We start from the raw sequence: 26,584 nt of genomic DNA on the forward strand, positions 1-26,584 counted from the left end.
TACATTTCATGTAGCCACTGTGAAAGCACTGGTGCAGTTAGAATAAAAAGTTGAATTTGATCCACACAATTATTCTGAATCTATATGGATTATCCATGTTACTCTGTGGCCTAATTTATGCTTTAACTTCCAAATGCAAGAGGGCAAACTACTGTGGTTCATAGAAATAGCATACATGATTATGCATTGTGTCTAGCTTCTGTAAATACGTAAATATTTAATGCGTCGTGTCGAGCAGATATACAGTCTGCTCGGTCTCTATGATTTCCAACTAAGGAAATCATAGTATTAAGTATTTCTTTTAGAAATTGTCCAGTTTCTGGTCTTGTGATGTGGTTGCCATGATGGAATCATTGCCTGCAAGGTCAGCTTTCACTCAAGTCCATGTCTACACAGCTCTTGGTAGTCATTTTAGCTCAGTGTGTGCTCAATGAAAACTCTTTTCCTCAGTCCGCAGCATGAACGCGTGTGCTCAAGTTTTACATGAATATTGTTTATTTAAGCTCCTCTTATAAATAGAAAACTTTTATTGTTCTTTATTATCATTGCTTCGTTGTTTACTTGGAGTTTAATTATTTTTGTTAGCTTTGAGTGAAATTATGTGCTGTTCATAAATAAGGATTTATTGGGCGACACTGATGATGGGCTCAGCAACTCTTTTCTTTTTATTTTTAATGATTTTGGGTTGTCTTATTTATCTTGTTTAATGCTCTAGCTTTCTTAAGACAAATGAGTGCAATCCTTATATGGTAGTATTTGTATAAGTCGGGGTGTAAACTTAAATACATTTGCAAATGCGCATATGTGCATTCGCAGAACCTCTTGAAATTCTAAATATAGTCAAACAGAGCAGGAAGGGCAGAGAAGGATGTTGATGCAGATGATGCACTGCATCGCTTTCCCTAATGTCCCTGAAGATTCACTAATTTGTGTGAAGTTATATAAATAGTTGAGTAATAATGATTGGCATCTGATATTATTAGACTTAAAGTATGATATGAATATCTGTCAGCTTCATTTTATAGTTTCAGTCTTCACATTACTCATGATGACAGATCTATTCAGCTTTTCCTTAAGAGCACAAACAAATTTTTAAAAAGTTGGGACACTGTGTAAAAAGTAAATAGACCCGAATCAAATTATCTCCAAGTCATTTAAATCCTAAATTTAATTTTTTAAGGGTCATAACTTTTGAAAAAACATACTCATAATGAAATTAAATGTAAGCAAAAAATTGTGTTGTGCATTCATGATACATATTTAATAATATAAAATGTTATTTATACTGCATATTAATATTAATATTAAAGATGGCCATCCATTTGTTACTGTGGTCCTGTTTCTAAGTCTTACAGAGGAGATGACACAAACACAGGAGACTGGGAAAAAATTCCAGAATCCAAATCATTATTCCAAAACAGGTCATGCACAGGAAGTCAATGGAATATGTAATACACATGAAGAATTACTTAAAAACACAATAAAGAACACAAATGGAGCATTTGTTACAAATTAGTTTCTGGAGTCTGGTTTTGACGCCTCAAAATGAGAAATTTCACCATCTCAGCCTTATGAAACAAAAGAGGGATGGGTCTGACTGTGCAACTGCACGCTCGTTGGCTAACAACTTGTCATTCATAAGTCTTCCTTGTTTGAACATAGAATTACTAAGATTATCAGAATAGAGTTAATTTTTATTTAATATGAAATTAAAAGACTGTAAACTCAGCTGGAAGGTTTTACAGGGGTTGTCTTAAAGACATTTTTCAAAGACTTTGTCCCAACTCCTGGTGGCAATAAAAAAGAATGCAGGTTTGAGGTACTCCCATTATGGTTTTATTTTTTGGACCCAGAAGCTACATTCACTTCTTACAGCAGCGGTCCCCAACCCCTGGGCCAAAGACCGGTACCGGTCCATGAGAGTTGAGGCTCGGATGTGAAATTTATGGTTTTCAGGGTTTTTATCGTTAACTTGGTTTCCCTCGGTCTTTTCCCGTGTTGTAGTTGTGTGCCTTATTTTGAAAAAAATATTTACGCGTTACCACAGCAATCAGAGATCATTAAGTGGCAGAGAGGAGGATGTTACTCTCAATGTTGTTGGCGCATTTCAGGAGGACGCTGCTAATAAAGCTATACAATTACACAGTGAATTCGTGCTTATTATTATATTTACAAAATACCACAGTTTTTGTCTTGGTCATATCATTTTATTTTGTTGTATTTATCCGTGACACCTTAAAGGCCGATCCGTGAAAATATTGTCTGATATTAAACCGGTCCGTGGCGCAAAAAAGGTTGGGGACCGCTGCACTACATCATATAGAGTTGATCATATTGTCCTTCCATGCAAAAAGCATACCTTGTTTTTTCTTCCTCTCAATGATTATTATTGAAAGGAATTGTTTATTGAATTAATAATGAACTCAATAGAATCTGATTTAGTAAAGCACTATTGTCTCATGTCCTTCATTTGTATACAGTCTATATGAACTCTAGAAATGGTTTGTATTACATTCATTTACATTTGAAATGAATGTAAAGCTTCTCATTCGTTTTTGAATCTGCATCGTTTCAATAAGGCATTCAGTCTACTTTGAATCTGCACTGAAAGAAACGAGCTCTGAGTTGCTTCTGTTACTGGGTTACAGTTGTCAAGCTTCATAATCGATCATATTTCACCACAGAAAGATGAAAAATTTCTGGCCTTCCCACATGTAAACTCAAATCTCTTCTCTATTGAAAAATGAAGCAGCCTAGGCAATTACTACATTGTACACTGTAAGCAATTCAAGGACTATGTATTCAATAACGCCCACAAGCTACGTCAGTTTTTACCTGTCATTATACATTTCTTTGTGTCCCTAATGGAAGATTGATCTAGCTGAAGCAGTGTTAACATGAATATCGTAAAAGCATCCTCAGTGCTCGAAATAAATGATTTTGTTTATTTTACTAACTCCGCAGTTGTCAGACCTTTTCTACCATGTTTGACTTCAGAAGTTAAAAAACATTCATACCCCATTAACATTAAAAAGAATTTAACTTAAATATTATTGACATAAAAGGTAAACAAGATACAGTCAATAAATTCTTTATTTTTCCCTTAAAGGAGTCAACTATGTGTCATTCTATATTTTTACGTTTCTCATCATGACCTTCAAGACATTGTTTCCCTGACTGTGCATTAATCGATGCCACTGATAGAAACGCCTTTCATATTCACTGTGTATAGTGTTTTTACAGCGTCTGTGGACAGTGAGCAGTGATTACATCAAACCGTTAATTACTGCTCTTTCATGACACATACGCATATTATTTTGTTTCTTCATGGAAATTCTTATCATTTGGTGTGAAACATATCCTGATATGACACAATCAAGTCGCACTGTATCATAATGAGGAAGGTGATTTTTGGTGTTTGTAGGTGGCACAGAACAAAATGAAATAGGAAAATGAGCACAGCAATAATTCATGCAAGACGAAAAGTCAAGCTCTGTCAATTACAGAATATGCTGGCTCAGATTGAACTGCTTAAGCTGCTCTTGCCTGCCTTTTGTTGCTGCTTTGTCTAAAAGACACTTTGCTATCCACCTCCACCCCAGCTCCTCAATTTAATTTTGTGTCTGACTTATCAGTGTGATATTTGTTATCCTTAAATCCTGCTCTGTTTCTTACCGTAGTGGAGAGTATTCCACATGCTCTTCCCGCCTTGGGTTTTCCATTTATGTACATGGAAAGAAGAGCTCTCAGTGCCTTAGGCTTTCCACGCTTGCACATGGAAGGAAGAACAGAAGCATACTGTCACGTATAATTAGGCTTTTTCAGTTTTAAACAAGACTATCTAAAGTGGTCCTGACTGAAATAGCATTTCTCAGTAGTTTGATTTTATTGATTATATCTGCTTCACGAAACCTTCACAGAAGCAGAGCAGAGGATGCTAAAGAAAAGACGGTAAGGTCAGTGAGTCAGATTCAAATACTCAAATAGTGTGGCCAAGTGGAGCCTCCAAGAGAGATCACCTCCATCCACCATACCTTTGTCTTAAGCTTAACCACAGTAAAAGAAAAAAAAAATAGCTGGCTTTGGCTTTGGAGCTGCATTTTTATTCTATTGTCTTACGGGAAAAATATGTTTGGTCACAACTCACAAATAGCCTGTGGAATACATGTAAGCAAGGTGTTCACATGCAAGTAAAGTTACAAATAGTTATGCCAATTTATAGCCAGCTAATTAGTAAAGTCAGGCTATATATCAATGACTGTGTCATATCCCACCTCCGGTCTGATAAATGGACGACTGGCTTTCAGGGAATTAAAATCAATTCTGTAATTTTCTGATGATTGATGAAAAGCATATGTCCATTCATACATGTCTGTCCTATACATGATTATGTATGTTGTGATGTATGCATTTATTGGTTTCACCTATTTACAGCTTAATATAAGAGCCACACTCTTATGCCGGGTGGGATAATGAAAATCCACTGCAATCATGAAGCAGTAAAGATTGCCTCTTGTCTTGTCTTGTTGAAATGCAGCCTGCATGTAATCAATGCAAATTGTGATATATGTTGCCCAATCTTATATTTACACAGCCAGTATTTCCTTCCTCCACTGACCTGTATGTCTGTATGTACACACAGAGAGAGAGAGAGAGAGAGAGAGAGAGAGAGAGAGAGAGAGAGAGAGAGAGAGAAAGGAAGGTCACCTGTTTCTGCCCTTGTTGGACATTGATGACTTCTTGCTGATGCTATTTAACACTATAGGGAATACATAAATAAATGTTTACATGGACATTACCAGGCCAGACCTGGACTCAAACACGGGTAGAGTCAAGGACACAGAGTCACTTCTGACAAAATATGGTTTAAAAAAAAGAGCTCATGAAATAACAAAAAACATAAATTAATTTACTTATACATGCAAAGTGCAATCTGTTCAGTGAGCACAAATGTCATTTTCAGAAAATCTGACACTGTAAATGCGACAGAGTGGTTTAGGTGTTGATGAGGCTACTGGAACAGCTACATTTTGAATCCTTTTCTGTCTGTGCAACACAGTGGTGAAACATGTCAGCACGCATGCAGTCCATCTGTTCTCGGTTTCTCTTTTGAGAGCACTTTTGTAATATTCGAGTCACTATTGGGTTTATTGATTGGCAGCTTTTCCACCATCCATCATCAAAGGGTGAGTCTCCTACGTCTGTACAGACTGTTTAAATTCCAATCCTCTTCTCTTTGAATGAATGTCCTGTGCAGATTTAGCCAAGCAGTCCTGAGGATTCAGATTAAGATTAGCTGTGGTGTCATGTTTTTAATTAGTGTTTTCCACAGCAAAACACAGACTTTCATTGTTTTTTAAGTTATTTGCTTTATAGAATCAGTTGTAAATCCTTGTGCCGGCTGGTTGGTTGTCCTTTGGTCTACATTGTAGGTGCTTAAACTGATTGCAATTCTCCAGGTGCTACCAAGAGTAAACAAGCCTTAGGTGCTGTGTCACCATCACTTGACTTTTATTAATGGGCCACTCCATTTCTATTTGTATCACCCTTTCAACTAAAATTCTGGCCTCACAACACTTAACAAATTGGCTGATCCTGTGACCTGCCTTTGCTATTTCACTAACAATAAATGATGGCTGTTAACCAAAACTAGTTAGGCTGTTCAATAATCTGATCAAGGAATAAATTTACTTTTTGCTGATGTAGACAGATAAGTAGGACAGTAAGTATCGATGTGTTAACCATGCTATATGTTCAAAAGTATTTGGACGTGTCCATTTTTCCTGGCTTTTGCAGCACGTGTTTGATCTGTCACAACAACAAATGATTAAAATAAACCATTTTGTTTATAGGCACCTTCGAAGACCTTCAAGACACTTTACATGCAATTAAGTGTCAAAATCAAAGTCTGGATTAAAAAAAATAAATAGGAAAACACCAAAGACTTGAAAGTCTTTAAATAACAAATTGAACCAACAAACTAACAGAACAGAACATCTTAAAAAGATGTGTTTTAAGACTGGCTTTAGTTAAGGAGACAGTGGTTGGCATCCTTAGTTCCAGTTAAGGGGACTTGTCTTTCTGTCTTTCCAGAAGTTCTTGGTTGCCATCTAGTGACAGATGTATTCCATTACATCATTTCCATAGCTAAAGATTTCTCTTCACTTTAAAAAAGGCATCAAAAGATCGATTTTTAGTGATGCACAAAGTTTTATTTTTGAACAAGACAAAGGTGCAGTTACACAATGGTGCTGATCTACTGTATCATGTAAAACCCTACATGTCTTTTCAATGGGTTGTAAAAAACATGCCAGCAAGTTGCTTCCTGATTTTGCTGAAAAATATGGACCGTGTATTAACAGTCTCTATTGAATTACACTTCCTTGGTTATAATGTAAATGTTAAAATGTTGGCATTGGTTAATTTTAACAAGAACTGTTCATGCTTCAAAGGTTAGCATTATTAATGGCTAAATGTGCAACCTGAAACATCTGCTCTCAGGCCAAAGAACCTCCCATAACAACTTACGTACACTACTGTTATAAAATGTTAAAAATGAAATTGTTGATTTGTGGACCTCTAAAATTTTGGTGTGGAAATAAGGCAACAATTTTAAAGGATGAGTTCTTGATTGCGTTGCTTGCTTTTTATTGCATTTCCTCATTTAGTCTGAAACTGACGTAGCATCAGAGAATCTAAATGAAAGCTCAATGCACTGCAGGCTAAATACCATCATGTCAGTAACAAGTGAGAGAGTTTCACGTGCACTCAATCCAGCTTCAACACTGCATGCCTTGTGATAACAATACAAAATGTACAAGCAAATGCCCTTCCTGTTCCCATACCTGTGCAGCATTAAACATCTGCTTTCAAATTTAATGTGTAGACTTTTATGAACATATTTACCCAGAAAAGAAGAGCTGTTGAAATTAGCAAGCTCAGGCTGCATTTACATGATTGGAATTCAAGCAAAGCTCCTTAGAAAAATTAAAACATAGCTTGAAACCATTCATGCATGCACTTTTTTTTAAATTCACCACTCTCTCTTACTGTATAGAAGAAAAACACAGTTTGACTGTTTGTCACTGTTTGGTTTTTGCAACCTACTTAACACAGTCCCTAAATCAATCATTTATCATGCCATGCAAGTGGTTCATTAGTGTATCCTTACAGAAGTATTCAGTATTACTTTAAGGGGAGTTCTTCCATAGTATTACATAAATGCCAGGCTGAATTAATAATGAAGCATTTTTTCTTTTCTTTTTTTAAATCAGCAAGAATCTAACTGATCATCATAGCTAAGGTTTTGGCAACATAAGACCTCAAGACATCCTAAGGTATAGAAGTTATCAAGACACTACGTTAACCACGTGATAAGATTTCAAAAGTCTCACGTTACAAACTCCAGCAAGCTTTTGAATGTTAAAGTGGTCAGTGTTTAACAGAAGACGTGCTGAAATGCTACTCATACGTCTCATAACAGAAACCATTTCATACAAATCCAAACTGTGTAAGTGCAGTCTCACTAAGTAAGTACCATAACGAAAAGGCTTCTTGTCTAAGTTAAAGAAAGGTTTCCAAACAGCTTTTTATTTAAAATCTGAGTGGATAGAAAAATAACCGTAATTGAGCATTCCCAGTGAACTGTTACATCACAACTTAAATGTTGATAAAGGATAATCCCGTTGTTTTTGTGAGAACTCGTTTTTCCGTTATCGCAAACAGACTACTGCTCATAACCATCCACTTAACCCAATCTAGTCTGTATCAGCCATCATCAACACTGAGCCTGTGGCCATGAGGTCTAATGATACGGTCATGCTGGCACTCAGAGCTTCAGTCTCTGTCACAATCAGCAGGTCTGCCAGCAGAGCAGTCCTCCCCGAACTACTTCAGCCCAGCCCACCCCCTTTCTCCACCTGAGACCTCTCCGTTAAAAGAGAGAGGCGAGGGAGCACAGAGGTCAGAGTCTGTGTCCGACTCCCCCTCTGCTAGCAACGGTCTGACCCTGGCACAGAGTGAAGGTCCGCCTCCAGCTTCTGTACCTCCTAAGCCTGTAAAGAACGAGGGCCCAAAGAAGTCCCCCTTGGCTTGGGAGATGCTAAAGCCACTAAACGAGCGCTCCAGCTCCTCATGGTCAACCGATGGGATGGAGAGGGATGTGTCACTATCTACTGCGGTGGCTTCTTGATGGCACCTGTGCCTCCTGTTGCGCCTCCTGCTGTGGGAGCCGCTCTCTTTGCCGCTGCCACCCTTACCCGAAGAGGATCGGTCATGAGCTGGAGCAGGTGGCGGTGGGAGGCGGAACAGGGTAGGCGAATGGTCGCCACTGCCACCTACTGGTGAAGGGCTGTTGGCCACGCTGCTGTTCCAGGCAGGTTGGCTGATGGGGTTTTGCAGCTGGTGCTGCCAGGAGGTAAAGGGGCGGCTGTTGCTCCCAGAGGGAGTACCAGCTGATCTTTCCACGGATAGACCGAGTAAAGGGTCTTTCTTTTCCAAGGACCCATCAGCGCATGGGACATCTGCTGCTGAGCATGTCTTCATCTCCTTTACCTCCTCTTTTTCCTCCTTCTCCTCAGGGCTGCGGTAAGGCGGGGCTGGATACGGCTCTCTGGAGTTGAAAAAGGCCTCTGTTTCGGAATGGGGGATGCCCATACGCTGCACATACACATTGACCAGGAAGTCAAGTTTCCTGTCCATGCAGACCACCTGCAGAAAGACAGAAAATGGTGTTCCATCAGAGGAATCGACATAAGTCATAAAAGATTTGATGTTGGTGGAAAAAAAAACCTTCACAGACCTTGGTGAAACATTCCTACCTGCTTTTCCACTTTGACCAGACGTCCCATCATACTCTGGTCCTCCGCAGCCTCTCCTTCACCTTTGGGACCTTTACCAACTATCTGGTCAACTCTAACATTTAGAGAAAAAATGTCATAAATTAGATTATAAAATAATTATACAAGTATATATTTATATGTATAGTAGATATGCTCTGTTTTGCCACAGGGTCTGACCCCAATATTTTTAACTTAAGAAGTTTAAGATACCAAAATGTAGATTAGTCTTGCATTGAAAAGTAATGAAAATGTTTAAGGTGATGATTGTTGTCAAGCTACAAATAAATATGTTTGAATGAATAAATGATGGCCTTACAGAAGGTGAACGTTTCCTGAGACACAACTGAGTTCAGGTGGATGGTGTGGACGCATGCATTATGTGAGTAAGATGATTTTTTTTCTTTTTTTTAACGAAACAGAGTTTAAACTGAAGGGACATTTTGTCTGTGGCCAAAATGCATCACTTGGCATGCTTCGGTGGTGTTTCATGCTTCATTTCCATTGCATCCTACTGGGGGAGCTCTCCCTCTGTCTTTCTGCTAAGAGAGCAAGCATTTAGCACTTCAAACCCCTCTTGAGCGAGGCCATGTGAAACGGCTCGTTAAGATTCAGTGAGCAAACAGCAGAGTGTCTTTTTTTAGCCTTTCCTTGACAGCAACTGATATGATTTGTCACCAGCGCTAACGGAACAACATCCTTAAAATGTTCTACATAAAGCAGTCTCTTAAGCCATTTCACTTATTTACTTTTGCACCTGTACCCCTGCTTTCATGTATCACAATCCCGCTAGCTCAGTGAGACATGTCAATGGCTTGAACTCAAAAGGGGTTCCATCAGTCGAACCAGTAAGGTAGCATGTAACAGCTACTATGACATAAGGAGGATAATGCTGATAAAATGGTCATTCTAAAGGTGCAGTCTATTAACCTAACCTAGGAATTTCCATGGACTTCCTACGGCGAGGTGTTGTTGGGGGAGGCGGCCCCACAATCATATCTACCCTGGCAAGGCACACAGAGACGATATGAGTGCAATGCAGAATGAAGCAACGTGGGAATCACATCAGGTATGGAGAACACGTCTGCAATATATTCCACACACACGAGACATACGGTGAGTCTGACTTGTTTCATGGATGGAAAGTGTGTGTGATTGACTGTTGGAATATATTTCTTGTACATGTTAGACCTTCAGGGGATCAAGGTGTGAGGAGCTCGTTTGTAGGAGGGAAAACTGACATAGAAAACAATGTGAATCAGACATCAGTGTTACATCCAAAATCAATCTGTGGCACGTTCAGAGCTGAAGGAGAGACCAACAATAGGATATATAGCTACTGATATATGTAACAGATCTGAATACAACACATGTATCTGGATAAATGAAACAGGCAAATCAATGGCTTGTGTGTCACAACATGTGTGTATCCAGTGACCACTAAAAGCACTTTGTTAGTAGATAAAAGCTCCACTGTTATATTAAACTAAGTAAACTAACTACTGTCACATATTTCCTAAAGAAATGACAAATTCAAGAGTAAAGGAGTTCTTGCCTGGCCTGCAGGTTCTTAATGCGCGACAGCATGTCCAGGTGACCAGCGGAGTACTGCTCAATCACGTCCATGACATCATAAGGTCGTAAGCTCTCTTTGAACCTCCTCTTTGACACCAGGAAGTTCATGATGCTGGGGGGGAGAGGGGGCGAGACATCATTGTTAAACATGTCACGTGACAGGAAAACAAATGACCAGATCACAGCAGACATTTCAGAATAACTCCCAAGAAGTCTCCTGCTTAACAAAAAAAAAAAAAAAAGATTACTCGTCTTCACAAAGAAATACTTCTGATTAAATTGCAACTGAAATATATCAAATCAAATGTTTATTTATTTAAATGATTAATGGTTTAGGAAAATATGATTGGTACAAACTGAATGCACACCAAATAAAGTCATTTGATTGATCAGTAAACATTTTACACTGTATGTACGTAACAGAATTATATGGAAAATTTACATGTAACTAGATTACTTAAAACCAACATTTTGGGCATAAATTTTTGGTCCATGTAAGTCCTGATAGCTGGTTGTCATCCATGTTACTTTAAATATATATTTTGTCTCACAAATATCCACAAATGTGTCCTTTGGCAACTTTAATGGATTGAAGTATGCAGGACTTTCATTCCCAGCTTGTAAAACAGAGCCTTTTGGTTTTTTATATGCTTGAAAAATGTCATTTTTGCAATATGTAGCGTAAAGTTGTGAAGAGCTCTATTTTAAACCACTTTTTTTTAACATAATCAAGCGGTTTATGATGACTAATCCTAAACCAATAGTTTTTGCTGCCTTCTGAATCACCACCACCCCCACATCCTACTAATGAGACCAGTTATTTATTTCTGAGCATCTAATATCACTGAGGCTGATGCATCGAGACACCAGCGTCAAAGGACACATCATGCACATCTCTGGACATCAGCAGCAGCTGACACCCCGGGATGGCAACACATTAGTCTTTCTCACAGGCCAGTGAGAAAAATACACTAAAAGGGAAGCAGTTAAATTCAATTTGTTTTGGTAATTTTAAAATTATACAATTACTTTTCCCGCTGTGACATGTAAAAATCTCCCTAAAAGGGCTATTAGGAGTATGTATTGTAACTTGATGTTAACCCTTTTAAGCCCACCATAGAACAAGTCTGCCAGAGCTTATCTGTTACATTTTTACATGCTTCACACACCCCCGTTCTCTGTTGCCTGTTGGGCGGGGGGCGGGGGGGGGGGGGGGGGGGGGGGCTGGGAGGAGGAGCTGGCCGTCCGACTGGGGTCTGGAATGTGGGGCCTCCCTGCTGCTGCGGATTCGGGGCGGTCTGCTTCTCTCCACCCCAGGGAAAAGGGTCACACCTCGTGGGTCTGGGTGCAGTTTCCCCCTCTAAGGGCAAGGGTACCTAGACCTGGGGCTTAGAGTACGCTTGGGGAGTGTGATTGTGTGTACAGTGTCTATTTATGTCTGTCTCCACCTTGGGTGTGTGCTGAGTATTTGCATATGAGAGCATGAGGGTGGGAATGGATGTTTGTATCTGTGTGTGCCTGTTTGTTTGTGTCTATATGTCAGGTCGGGTATCAGACGCCACCTCTCTAGGGACATCTCAGGCCCTCCAAGGTATGGAGGCCTTTCTCCCCCACCACTCCCCCTGCCAGTGGCAGACGTCCTCAGACATCGGTGCGTTGGTGGTTCTTTGTGTCTGGGGATGGGCGTTCAGGTACGCACTGGCTCACTCCTGGTGTCTGCTTGTCCGGGCCTGGAGCCTGGGGCTTGCTCGGGCGGGGTGCCCCTGGCCTCTCGGCCTGGGGCTCGGTCACTCTGGCACAGCTGGCTGCCGGCGGAGCTCACGGGCACGTCACTGCAACCCCCCCTGGCTTCTGCTCCGCGGCTGCTGAGTGACCCCTCATCTGGGGCTCTCCTCAGCTCTTTCTGAGATAGTGGCGCGGCTGCCCCTCTTTTGGTCTTCCTTGGTCTCTTGTGCTCTGAGGGCCTCTGTATGTCTGGGGCCTGGATCTCCTCCATACCTGCTTCATGCCCTGGAGGACGAGGCTATGGCTCCCCCACACCCTCTAGCAGATCATTACATGAAGGAACCTTTTGAATACAAGCGCGCTCACGCTCACAGGTGTACACACGGGTGCTCACACACACAAACTACACCCTTTTTGGCTCCTACCTCAAAGCACACTGTGCGCTGTCCATCTTGCGTGCTGCACAATAATGTTTAATATTTAGTATCTACTGTTATCTACTGTTAGCTAGTTTATTGTGATGGTGTTGTATTTATTATGTTGCTTTTTTTTGTTTGTTTTCTCTTCTGTTTTTTTTTTTATCTCCATACAGGTGATCCAGGTGTTTTGTTTATTTTTATTTTTATTTCTTCCCCCCTTTCTCACCATCTCTTCTCCCCTCTATTTTTCTTTCTCCCTCTCTTACTTTCATTCTTTCTCCCTGTCCTATCCCCCAGTCATGTCTGTAGCAACCGAAAATCAAATAAAAAAAACAAACAAAACATTTTTGCATGCTGTATGGCCATTTTAAGTGCAATAAACTACAAAGAAATTGAAAATCATTTTTGCTTTGCTTTTTATATATTTTTCCAGTTACAGAAATTTCAGAAACTTTAAAAACTTTAAATGCAAAAAAGTTGCGGAAAATAGTTTCCAACCACAGGAAATTTATTTTGAGTAACTTCATAATTTCATTTTTGAGATACACAAATTTTTATAAACTGCTAAAAAAAATAAATAAATAGATATTATTTGCAACATGTGCATCAAAATAAACAATTTCTAACTGAACAATTTAAGTTCTAAGTGTCCAAGGAAATATACAAAAAGGCAAAAAGTCAAACATGACTTTCAATAGCACCAGTTAACCTTAAAAAATTGGATCGTGGGTGCTCCTGTGGGCTTAGAAGGGTTTTAAACAAGCTCATCTCAAAATACATTTAATAGCTTTTCAAGCTTTCTGGCTTTCTACTGTATCTCGGGGTCTGGATCGGCAAATAGAATTGGCATAGCTGTTATGACATGACATGTGACATAAGTATGGGATCGGGTTTAACACTGAGCCATTTTGAAAAAGCATTGAACTGAGAAAGTTTTTTTTTTTTTTCCAAATTATTTATTTAAGTTAATTATTTTGGCCATCAGTTCTGTTTGGTGTTTTTCCCAGCTCAAATCTACTCCCAACGACTTTAAATATCATTTGGATAAAGTTACAGCAAAGAGTCTGTGTTATCTTACGTAACATAATTTCAATGTGTTTTAAATATATAATACGAAATATAATAAAATGTTTAAAATATATTATTGCAGCCCTGGTGAATGTCCTGTGCTGGATGGTCAAAAAATTCTACCACTGTGTATAATAACCCCAAACTCAACAAATAAATTGCTGACATCCGTAAACGTGTGTGAACTACAAGGTGACCTTCCACATTCTTGCTAATAGTCCACCATTGAGCATTATTTATTATTATAACTGCTAATATGCCCACTCCTTTAAACACTGACATAGCTACACAGATGACCACGATAACAGATATTATTTTTCCAGTACATGAAATAACCAATCGCAGAACCACAAAAACCCCTTATTATAGAGAATCCTTACCAGATTGCTCTGATTGCAACTTTCAAGTCTGGTGGTAACTCTTGAGTGAGAAATTCACAGTGGCAGCTCTTATCATCACCAATTTCCTCTCCCGGAAGGCTTGCCTCTAGAAAGCAAATGCAAATACACTCTTTTAGAAAAATATTACATCTGCTTCCGCATGACAAACCATCACCAGCAGAAGCAGAGCAGAGCCGTCATGTCCGTTTTACAGTTGGTCTCAAGCCATTTAGCCAGTGTGGGAGTGTAGTGAGCAAGCTTCGTGGGACGACAGGTAAAAAGACTCGGTGCAGAATTGAAGGATAGTGCTCAGGTGATAAAGCTTTACTGTAACCTTCAAAGACAGGTACTCTCTTCCCACCACCAATTACAGATTAGCACTGTAGCATGTTTTGAAACACTGGAAGGCTGGTCTACAGAATTTAAAGCATATTGCGTGGAGTTGTCAAGGCCTAATTAGTGGTAATCAGAGATTTGCTGTGAATCTGGTAGGGAAAGTGAGGTCTCTTCATGCAACCTAAAGCAGGGTTTGGGGGCATGTCTCTGGGTAAATTTTGGATAACCTTGGCACCACTTGACTTGAACCCGTTTAGCTTAGCCTACTGGTACCGTAAATACAAATGTATTACCAGAGGTGCTCTAACAATCATAACAAGTACATGGGAGTTCTCTGCTACACTCATGCCCTCAGTCATCGCAGTGAGAAAAATTGCATAACAAAGGGTTCATGTCAAGTGAACATATCTCAGCAGATATCAGCATGCAGGTTTTTCAGACCGGGTGAAGCTGACTTGTCTTTGGATAATTTTCCCTATAGAAGTCAACCAACAAAATATCCCAATGCCTTACTTATTAAACCTTCAATTGCTGCAAAAAGAGAGAGAGAGGAGAGACATGGAAAAAGATTTGTTATGGATTCTAGCAGGATGAAAATGGCAGACAAATCAATTCCAAACATGGAAAATTGTGGAGTCTATTGAATGGTTTCTGGACCATGTTTGAATGGGCTGGTCTCTCTTCTCTTAGATTTAAGCTTACCAACTGCATATATTACAAAGCTTTATATAACGTATATAGTAAACTATACAGCTAGACTTTATAGACTATATTACAGCCTTTATTCAAGACATGTCATGATGACTTGTCTAACCTGGAGAACTCTTCAGTCCAAAGTCTTCGTCCTGCATTTCAATCAGCACTTAAACATGCCATGAAGTGAAAGAAGAAAGACAGCTAATGAGACTTGGTTCACATTGCTTATCAAAAAGCAAAGAAATGGAGAGAGAAGAGAAATATTCTGCCTGATAGTGATAAAGTGGCATTGATGACACATGGATGCAGTGGGACTGTCTAGCACTAAATGATGACACTACACCACAACATCCAAAGCGAAGGGTCTCCTGAATGTACGTGGAGCCATTGACTGCTCTGCTATGTGTTCACTGTCAGCAACTGAACGTTTATCAATTAAACTGTTGATCACAAACAAGTTTTGCCATATTCTCCGTACAATTGTGGGCAAAAGTTTACTCATCATGGGCATGAATGTCATGGTAAGTTTGGGCTTTTATTGATTTCGATAAACTGTTCTTTTTCTAAGGTCAAGTGATTGTATAGCATACAATGGTATACTTGGTAGCTATCACCAAGCTTATGACATAATTGTGTCTGGATATTTAGTATATATATATAGTACCATAGATATATAGATATATATAGTACCACTGGCAGCAAAACAGCTCCAGAGCATGATGCTACCACCACCATGCGTGACAGCTCATACAAGGTTCTTAGGTTTGAACACCTCACCTTTAACGCCTCCAAACACATCTCTTGTCACTGGGGCCAAATAGCTCAATCTTTGTCTTGCCTGACAATAAAACTTTCCTCTACAAGGCATTTAGCTTCTAGAAGAGGGGTCAAATATCTAGCCAGAATAATGCCAGAAGCTGGTTGATGGCAACCAAAAACATCTGGTCAAGGTACAACTTGCTAAGGGACATTTCACCAAATATTATTTGCGGTGTATGTATACTTTTGAGCCCGTGTGAAGAAAATTTAAAACAAATTCAATCTTATGCATCCAATTCTTTTTTTGTTAAATTATTAATGATGTATCCTGTACAATATTGGACCTCAGAAACCGAACAGTTGAGAGAAATCATTATGTATACTTCTGGCAATGATGTTATATTGAGCTAGTGTTAATACTGTGATCATAGCTACATAAAATTTCACAGGAAAAGAAGAAGTTAGTTTTGTTTTCATTTTTCTTTAATTTAAAATATTTTGAAGTTTGGTGTCATAATAGCCAAGGAGCAGGTCATAAATGAATTCTTGGACATTTTGGGAAGTGCACTTCACTTGAATTCTTCTGGAAAGCTAAATGTGTAGCCGAAGCACAGAGATGAGACACAGGAGCAACCCGCTCACCTCTGCTTCCAGGCTCCATACAAAAGCTATGCCCTCCATATTCTGAATGTAGTTTCATATTCATAATACCCACATGTCTTTTAATAAGTGTCTGCCATTTTCTACAGGTTTCATAATGGTTTGAATACAGTTTCTGAGGTCTCCCACCTACAACAACAGAATTCTCCAAGACTCTATACTGTATGGCTTTGTATTCAATTAGAAAACACAACACTACTACACTCATTATAATTCTGGTCAGATGAGGTTCTGCACTCTGCACAGTTCCCTCACCCTCTGAGTTTTTGCGCGAGATACTGCCCCGAGCTTTGAAGGCATTTTTTGCCCCTCGGTTCTTGTCAGTGAAGCTCGAGCTCTTGGTGACCTTGCTGGGACTTGCTTCAGCACCATCATCTGCTCCACCTGGAGACAGAGCCTTCCCCTTGGCCACAGGAGCCTTAGTAGGACTGGGAAACACCTTGTCCTTCAGACTCGGCTTCCGACTACAAAAAGGAAGTAACAATACAGTAAATTAAGCCTGTCTAACTTGGCATTTATCAGCATCATTTTAATGAAAGACTACCTGTAACTAAATGTCTGTATTCTACTGTGTTTTGTTTTAAGCCCTAGCTTGTGAATTTGTAGAATTCATCTGCAATGTGATAATAAATCTTACCTCAGCAGAAACGCAAAATGGGCAATGTCCTACAGCAGAAGGAGCCATGTCCACAAACGAACATAGTGGAGCATTCGGTGGGTCAGGCAAGCAGCGGGAAGCTACAAGCAGGCATGCATGGGAAGCAAAGTGACACTGTGCGTCTCAAAAGGAAGAGCTGTGGTCTGGCTCTATGAAAAAAAATTGAACACAAATCATGCAACAAAAAAATAAAATCATCGTCGTATGGCACGTGGTAGCCATAAGGTAATCAGCAATATGCTCTTGCCTGCTGAACGGGGCTGAGTGGGCAAAAAAGACAGCCAGCAAATCAACTGCAAGACGTTACTAAACAGAAACTATAAACCATAAAACAAGGATGTAAATCTGTGCCTTTCCTGGGGAAAGGGTAAAAGTTAGAAATAGCTCTTTGTTGCTTTTAAGTGTAAAACTCCTCATGTAGACATCAGAAACAGAGCTGCACTACGCTACAAATAGTAACAAGTTGGATTGTGTACTTTCCGTAGTGCTACATGTCCTTATTCTGTGACTCCTCTACCTTTACTTGCACTTGCAGAAGAAAAGAACATTTGTAGGAATAGAAGGTGACACACAGACTTGCAGTGCATTTGTTAGTATCTGTGCAGCAACTATACCTAATAGCTCTCGGACAGCACCCGCAAAGTCTGTCTTTGTGTGCATTTTCATTACTGGAGTGGTGGGCAGTAGGAGGAGACACAAAAAAGATAAAATAGAAGTGGGTAGAGTCACAAAAACAGCAGTGTGTGCCAAGATGCCAGTAACGCTTTACTGTGACTGTAATTTATTGCTCTTTTTTTTTTTAATTGTTTTGGTTGTATTCATTTTACCGTTTAAATGATTGCCTGATTTTACACGTGAGTCCAAAATATGCAATTGGATTATAAGGAGGTTAGTCATTCTGTCATGATAAAGTGTTACCACCTTGTCAATAGTTACACTTGTTTTCTGTGTTAAAAAACAGAGTGATAGAAAAATCAAGCAAAAGTGTTCAAAATCACTTTTTCCCAAGGTGATGCTGAAAGGTAGACTATCAAAGAACAGCATATCGGTTAATATTTAATAAAGCTGCCAGTTGGGAATGAAGCCAAAGTGAGCTGATCTTTGAGTACCATGTGAGCAAATGCAGCGTGACCGTTCTTGAAGGAGGCACTTAACACGCAGCCACACCCATGTCCGACACACAAACACACACAAACCCGCACTCTCGCACACTGATGTACGGTAAGCAAACTCCCCCAAGAAGAGTGTCTCAGCAGCAGCTAAGAGCGGAATTGAAGAGAAGGCAAAGGAAAGAGGCGAGAGATAAAACCAGATCACAGACCTGGGAAGGTTTTCTGTTTGAGACTCCTTCCTGTGAGCAGAAAAGGCATAAAATGTTACACAGTGCGAGATACAAGTTATGGATATGGATGAAAATGATCTGTCAAAGCCCGAAATAACAATATATATGTTACCACACGAGGGCAGTGGAAACAAGTTCTTAACAGCATCAAACAGTAGCCTGCTTACACTGAATAATCTTTCATATTTTTATATGAAAGCTTAAATTTTGTGATGAGTGTCCAGTATTCACTCTCTCTTCTGCAATGATTTTGGTCTCTACTGACATAGGAAACCTTAGGCTATTAAGTAAATACAAAAGGTAAATGGACTGGTTCTTATATAGCACTTTTCTACTCTACCTGAGCACTCAAAGCGCTTCATTCATATACAAGCCCTTTTTTCTATGCTTAAGTGCTTTCTGTCTCACATTCACACTTCGATGGGTGCATCGGAGAGCACCTTCTTCATTTTCAAACCAACCGAAAATTTGACACATTTTCTATTAATATGTAAAACTATAGTGAGCTAAATAACACAAGTCGAACAGGATCAAACCTGGACCGTTTTTGTTTAGCTTATGCACTCGCAGGCCATTTGTTGGGCACACCCTTGTTCAGCTGCTTGTTATCGCAAATATCTAATCACATGGCATCAACTAACTGCATTTGGCATGTAAACATGGTCTAAATGACCTGCTGAAGTTCAAACAGAGTATCAGAATGAAGAAAAAGGGTGATTTCAGTGACTTTGAACATGGCTGTTGTGTCAGACAGGTTGGTTAGAGCATTATAGGAACAGGATCTGCTGGGATTCTCCCCACACAACCGTCTCTAGGGTTTACAGAGAATGGTCTGAATATATCCAGGGAGCAGCAGGTCTTTGGTTGAAAATGCCTAAGTAACTGAGTTACTTGACAGTAACTTAAACAACCACTCGTTACAGCCAAGGTATGCAGAAGAGCGTCTTTGAATGCACAGCGCGTTGAGCTTTGAGGCAGATGGGCTATAGCAGCAGAAGACCACACCTGTCAACAGGAAATTGAGGTTACAATTTGCACAGGCTTACATCTTCTGCTTCCAGCAGGATAATGAGCAACATCACAAAGCTCAAATCATCTCAAACTGGTTCACTGAACATAATAATGTATTCACTGTAGTCAAATGGCCTCAACAGTTACCAGCTCTCAATCTAGTAGAGAACATTTGGTGTGTGCTGGACCAGCATTGATGTGCAGCAAGCAGATTTGCGACTGGGTGACGCTATCATGCCAGTATTTCCAGCACCTTGTTGAATATTTGTCATGAAGAATTCAGGCAGTTCTGAAAGCAAAATGGGGTCTAACTGACTTCTACCAAGGTATAACTAATAAATCGAATGTATATTAATGAAATTTCTAAGTGTCACACAGGTTTTCCACTCAAGTGGGGTTGAAAATATGCTCTGGCTATAGAGCCAGTGAAACTGTCAGTGTTCTTCTGTGCTTGCCCGTTACCAATAAGCTAATAATAATTAAAAAAAACAATAGTTTAAAAAAAATGCTGCATTATATTTGTTTGTTATGGTCACAGGTTGATGTTTGCGTCAATAAGGTGTGTTTTAGAATAAATCTTTGGTTAGCTTCTTTTTGTTAATCTACAGTAAATGAACTGAGTGCAACAACGAGCTAAGTGCACACAAAAGCTGGTAACACAAAAGGAAGGCCCAGCAACACAGGAAGTATAGCGCAAAGTGTGCGGCAAGCAGACCAAATTCACAGGGTTCAGGTGAGATCTTATTCCTTTGTGACAATCAAGGCATTCAGTGTATATTTTTCACAGTACACATAGTTACTTCAGCTTCTGTGATAATAATAACAAAAATAATAACAATGTGTTGGTTTCTAATTTTGTCTCTTCTATTTCAAAATCACTGAGTCACCGTTACTGTCATCATAATGAGATCACGCCATCACACCAACAACTTTGTCACTCTTAATGTCATCGTTATACCTGAATGATTTGCCCTTCAGATTCCTCAGCAGGTCCCTTTGATTCAGAGGTGGGACAAGTCTGGGAAAAGACAAAGAAGAACTTCGAAGAAGTCATTCTGTCAGGACAGCCGCATCAACTCAGCTGCAAAAGCTCGCCTTTGTGTCTTAAGCTAAATGCCTTAAATTATGTTCAGCTGGTCATAACCTTTTCTCCTTAAATGACAACTGGAATGTAAGTGAAATCATTTCAAAATAGACAACTAATGATTTTCTACTTCTAGATTAAAAGCAAAAGAAATCTGTGTTGTGAGAGTCGAGTAGGGCAGCTTATTTGCTAATTCCTACAGCTGGACATCAAAATGTCTGCTTAATTTTTCAATTTGGCATTTCAGAGTGCCACTGCCAAGAGTCTCATCTGATTCTCCGTTAAAAAGAAAAGCCTTATTAAAGCAGAAAGTGTAAAGCCACACCGGTGTGTGATTCTTTTCAACAGTAACATCTGATCCAAGAAAGATGTTTGGAATACAATAAGATGAGGTTATTCTGTGGGCTCAGTTTTCAACTCGGCTTTCTAGGTTCCAGAAAGAAGGCAGAATGTGATATGGGTAAACAGTTGTATTTCCTGAAAATGCTGAATAATGTGTAGCATGATTCAACCACTTTATTTGATCTGTTACCTGTACATTGGAATAGTTACAGTCTGCTCATAAAAATCCCACGTGCACACCAGATCTTTACGGGAAAGGTTGGTGGCATAAAACCTCCAAGCAGCCTGGGTGAGGAAATTTTAAAAAAGTTTTCTTAGTTTTTTTTATCTGGAGAATTAAACAGTGTTTAAAATGTAATCTAGTGATCTTACCACACAGTTTTTCTTAAAGATATACCTGTATGAGGCCTGCAGCAGGGTTACGTCTCTTCTCAAAATGCTTCTGTCTGTGCTGCTCTTGGACTTTGAGGGCAAAGCCAGAACCCAAGATGCCCTGTACAAAAGCAAAAACCCATAAAATAATCAGTGACCTTCACTGACCTCAATGGGCCAGGAGGAGAAATTGCAACAACTGAAGCAATCCAACAAAACATCTGGGGTTATAGAAACCTGAGAGGAAATGCTGATGTTAAATGCTGTGCCAAAAGTAGTGACAGGAAAGTGATTGCTGATCAAGTACAGTTTCCTGTATGATTGACTGAACGAATGTTAGCTGCTTACTCAGAGCTTACTGCTGAGTGTGATATCTTTAAATCTCAGGTGGAACAACAAACACTGACACATACTTTAGCCACTGAAACGACATCATCAAATTCAGGCTTTCTAAAGAAAACGTGAATAACGAGCCGAGTTCTTCTCAGGTCAGGGACTATACACTGAGATTGACAACTCATATTCAAATCTGCTGTTATTTTAGAAGCATCAGTGACTCTAAGATTTCTTTGGACTGTCAAAGACTGGACGCTTGTCCCACCAAGAAAAACATTCGCAGTTATTTCCTCACACTGCTTCTATGGTGTTTTGGTGATCTGCTGAATACAAATCTGATTTTCACTGTCCCTGTACCTGTGAATAATCTGGCTCTCTAGCTCAACTACATTCACCACCTGGTTGCTTCTTTTTCATGTCAGTTATTGGGCAATGGACCTGGTTGAGTGATGAGATGAGCTACATGATTTAAATAAGAAACAAGGTTAATGAGAGTCATTGAAGTGGGATAAAACAGGGTGTTTTCTGGGCTGTAAAACCAAAACAGTTAGCTGCTAGACACTAAAATGCTAGGTGTTGGGTGCTAAATGTGCTACCCTGCTGTCATTTCAGGTTAATCACTTGATTGAATACATTTTGAATTCAGAATGCCATCCATCCATCTTCTTTCGCTTTATCCGGGGCCGGGTCACGGGGGCAGCAGCCTAAGCAGAGAAACCCAGACCTCCCTCTCCCCAGCCACCTCCTCTAGCTTATCCGGGGGAACACCAAGGCGTTCCCAGGCCAGCCGAGAGATATAATCTCTCCAGCGTGTCCTGGGTCTGCCCCAGGACCTCCTGCCGAATTCAGAATGTTGAATGTGAATTAGCATGAATGTACTACTGTAGTTATGATATCAAACTAAATGAAACCATAACCTATGGAAGAGCCTGGCAGAGAACAGAGAGTATGTTCTCTTAGAGGAGAGCAGTGAGATCACACAGATAAGCACTTGCAGAGAACATCATAACGGAGAGAGAGAGTAAAAGCATATAAATGAGGATCATTTATGATGTGCACTTTGTGTGAACTCTATCAGTGGCTTCAACGCCCTAAGGACAAGCCCATACTTACAGCAGGAAGGGCAAAGAAGGCAACGCCGATCAAGCTGAACGTGGCTGCTAGTAATCTTCCATTCCAGGTTTTGGGAACCTTATCGCCATAACCAATGGTGGTAAGAGTTATCTGGTAGAAAAACAAACAAAAAAAATATCAAATAGCTTTTTTTATAAAACTGGAAATAAATTGAAATGAACATTTCTAAGCTGAATATTTGTCAAAACTGCATATTGTAAAACAGAAAGCAAATACTGCGGATCCATGTTATGTCTTAGTTTTTTCAAGTTAGTCTTACCAGTCCCCACCAAAGAGCATCGGCATAAGTGTCAAACTCATTATTTGACTCCTTTTCCACAGAGTAGACGAGGAATGAGGCCAGGATCAGGCACAGGAAGCCTATGTACCACGCTGTGATGAGCTCCTACAGAGAAAACCAATACAGTGACCACTGGGAATCTAAAGTAATGAAGTGTCTGCTTGAATGCCCATTGATAATAGGGTGTCACTGAAGTAACATAGTAGCCCATCTCCTCCAGGATTTCATCAATACATCCCATTGCCAGAAGATTAGCTGTGTGTCCCAGGAGGATTCAATCTCCAAGGAGATTCCAGGAGAGAGACAATTAATCTAGGAGAGCTGGTCAGGGCTGTAGAAAGTTCTTAACCCATCAGCAAGACTGGTATCTGCTCTTTTCTGTGAGGAGGAACAGGATGAGCACTGTCAGAGCTACAAAATGACCTCCAGCAGGACACTGGTGTGAAAGTCTCTGACCAAACAATCAGAAACAAACTTCATGAGGGTTGACCTGAGGGTCTGACGTCATCTAGTGGCCCCTGTGCTCACTGCCTGGAACCATGAAGCCTGAATGGTATTTGTCATAGAATACCAGAATTGGCAGGTCCATCACTGGTGCCCTGTGCTTTTCAGAGATGAGAGGAGGTTCCCCCCTAGCACATGTGAAGACATGAAAGGGTCTGAAGAAGCCATGGAGAATGTTAGGCTGCCTCTACCATGGTATGTAAAATAGGTATCAATATGAAATCATTGGACCCATTGTCAGTCCTGGGTTCCTCCGCAGCTTGCCCTGTTTGGTGGTGGGTCAGTGATGGTCTGTGGAGACCATATCCATAGAGGTATGCACAGACTCCTCCAGGCTAGGCAACAGCACACTGACTGTCATTAGGTATCAGGATTAAGGCCTTGGACCGATTGTCTCTGGGTTCACACAATGCCCAGCCTCATGTGGCAAGAGTATGCAGGCAGTTCCTGAAGGAATTGATACCACTGACCAGCCCCCACACTCGCCTGACCTAATTCCTACAGAACACCTCTGGGACATTGTGTTTCAGTCCATTTGGCATGACCAGGCTGCACCTCAGACTGTCCAAAAGGTCAGTGAGGCTCTGGTCCCTGTTCCTTCAATATTTTTGAGCATGATATATTGAAATGTGGTAAAATGGCTGCATTTTTGTTGCATATGTGCAAAGAAATATTGATAAGGCAACAAAACATTTCTAAAATAACATATTTGTAAACCATGATAACTTTTCAAACTCCTGTTTACTATATGAACTTGACTTTTTCTCTCTGCTCTTCCTTAGCTCATTTATGTGGGTTGCAGTTACTCTGTACTAAAAATATTACTTTCATCTGGTCTGCATGCTTTGTGGTAAAAAGATAAGTGATAATGGTGGACACACAATCTTAACAATCAAAAACATTAAGGAAACTACAGACAACACTGGAGTACATCAAGATCACCTTGCTGTGTGCATAAATTACAGATCCGAGCAGCTTCCAGGTTCCTCCACGGCGGTCCATGCGCAGCATCCGTAGGATCTGCAGGAATCTCAGACTCCTGATGGCCGAGGTGGCAAACACATTGCCCTGAGATCCAGCTGCCAGGACAGATACTGAGGCAATCAGCACCATGATGTCTGGGAAGAGAAGTACAACATAAGAATAAAAAAACATGACCTTGGTCAAATCAGACTAAATTAACAACACTTTACTATGGACACTGAAGGTCATTGTTCATTTAATCTGTACACTGCTCAAACAACCAATTTGCAGTTGCAGAAATATTACTGTATCATAACTCAAAGGTTTCAGCATTTAAGAATAGAAGAAATACCAAAAAACAAAACAAAAAAGAACAACAAGTAACAAGTAATGTGTCCATGTTATGTTCTGCAAGGTGAGAGAAATGACAGCCAGTAAAACACAAGGCAAACGTGTTTTCGCACCTATGACACAGAAAGGCTTTCTGGCAAATTTTAGCCTCCCTCTCCATCCTCTGTATCGACAGCAGCAGCCAGCAGCCCATATCCTTACAATGTACTCCACTACAAACACCACAATGGTCACAATTTCCTGTGGAAAAAATCAGAATGGGGGAGTTAATCTTGTGACATTATTTATATGAAAATATCAAATAAAGTGATACTTACCAAGATGTACAAGGCACTCTCTGAGCTTTGTGCGAACTCTTCAATGGTGGCAAAGACTGAGAGCATAAGACACGAAAGCACCAAGAGGAAACTGGAACACACGAGACAAAGTAAAGTTATTTCTTCTACTCTCTTATTTAGGGTAAGTCACCGTTATATACTTGATAGATCTATATCCAGTTCAGAGTAATGGGTATATTTAGTAAAATAGATCAGTAGCTCACCGTGCTGCTATCATGCTAGTCAGTTAAACCCAATTTTGTATATTTTGAACCTGTTTGTATGAAAGTGTACAAATCTCTGAACAGTGAATTACATCAGCTGACAAGCCATCCAACCAGCCTTAGTACCCCATCCTTATTAGACAGAGTCTAATCTCTACAACTAATCTCAGCTGAGCCACTTTTTCTGCTTTCTGTCAGAGTTATTAGCGGGATTGCTTTATTGTTTGTTTTTTTTAATGAGAATTTATGTTGACATAAATTGCAATAGAACTGTTGATGCGTGGATGATGACGCAGACTGTTTATTTATCCTAAAACTTGGGGAAATTACTAAAGACTAGTCATTGTACAACAGATAAAATCCTGATGGGATATTATTAAAAAGGGATTAATTTGGATAAAATTGTTAAATGATGGTCTTGCATATGAATTTTGCTCCACAAGAGATACTCAGATGAGCACCTCCACTGGATGGAAAATTTCTGATTTGAAGAGGAAGCGCTTCGGCAGGTCCTGACCTCACTTATGTTGGAGAACAAGGCGATTCGGTACTATAATAGACCACCTTAATCTGCTTAATCAAGATATATGCCTACTCAAAAATAAAATGTATGTCAAATGTATGTCAGTTTCACTAGTAATTAAAAAAGCAAAAGAACTAAAAAGAAGAGAAAAAAAAAGAAATGATCTGCTGGACAAAATCCAGAGCAGAGCAAATGGAAAGTGCCTGATGAAACATAATACCCAGGACAGTGCAGGATTCTAAAAGGTAGAGCCATCAGCAACATCAATCATACTTCTTAGAGATACTGTAGAATGGCAGTAGGTATGTGCTGAGCCCAGTATCATTCCAATATATACATACAAAAATTGTATAATTTCCCAATGTATAGTATGAGATGTTATTATTATAATTGTTATCACGTGAGCTGATGATTGAGATAAAAAGCTTCAGAAAATGTTGCAGTTACACAGAGATGGGGCAAGAGTTTGAAACTGAATATTACCAAGTAATATATTTATTATTATATCAGTTGATTCGAAAAAGTAAAGACATCAGAGGGTGGTTGCAGGATAATGTGTTTCTAATCCATTTACTTCAGTGGTCTTACTCTCTGCTAAAAGCTCCACTGCATTCACCAGCTGCTTCTCGTCTCTTACTCCGTGTGCTGTTTAGTATTAGTCAGAAATCATTCAACTGCCCGACACAGC

General features: G+C 39.8%; 1 protein-coding gene across 6 annotated transcripts in view; it reads right to left on the bottom strand.

Annotated features, from left to right (window-relative positions):
- Positions 1-6,208: 6,208 nt before the first annotated feature.
- The window catches only part of LOC134618291 (potassium voltage-gated channel subfamily KQT member 2-like), a 33,200-nt gene continuing 12,824 nt past the window's right edge, over positions 6,209-26,584 (bottom strand). Inside the window, exons 2-17 of one of the 6 annotated variants that reach the window (XM_063463633.1) lie at positions 25,150-25,240; positions 24,946-25,072; positions 24,461-24,636; positions 22,994-23,119; positions 22,714-22,824; positions 21,290-21,385; positions 21,083-21,177; positions 20,425-20,484; positions 18,435-18,464; positions 16,711-16,919; positions 15,155-15,202; positions 14,854-14,871; positions 14,005-14,110; positions 10,393-10,524; positions 8,820-8,913; positions 6,209-8,709 (exon numbers count right to left, since the gene is read on the bottom strand). In XM_063463633.1, coding sequence (XP_063319703.1) covers positions 7,888-8,709; positions 8,820-8,913; positions 10,393-10,524; positions 14,005-14,110; positions 14,854-14,871; positions 15,155-15,202; positions 16,711-16,919; positions 18,435-18,464; positions 20,425-20,484; positions 21,083-21,177; positions 21,290-21,385; positions 22,714-22,824; positions 22,994-23,119; positions 24,461-24,636; positions 24,946-25,072; positions 25,150-25,240 — 2,341 coding nt within the window. In that variant the 3' untranslated portion in view covers positions 6,209-7,887. Of the gene's footprint in view, positions 8,710-8,819; positions 8,914-10,392; positions 10,525-14,004; positions 14,111-14,853; positions 14,872-15,154; positions 15,203-16,710; positions 16,920-17,092; positions 17,263-18,434; positions 18,465-18,547; positions 19,461-20,424; positions 20,485-21,082; positions 21,178-21,289; positions 21,386-22,713; positions 22,825-22,993; positions 23,120-24,460; positions 24,637-24,945; positions 25,073-25,149; positions 25,241-26,584 lie in introns of those variants that run through there. The other 5 variants (XM_063463634.1, XM_063463635.1, XR_010091894.1 and 2 more) reach the window with 5 other exon arrangements.

Source organism: Pelmatolapia mariae, linkage group LG20, assembly GCF_036321145.2.
Source record: "Pelmatolapia mariae isolate MD_Pm_ZW linkage group LG20, Pm_UMD_F_2, whole genome shotgun sequence".
NCBI lineage: Eukaryota > Metazoa > Chordata > Actinopteri > Cichliformes > Cichlidae > Pelmatolapia > Pelmatolapia mariae.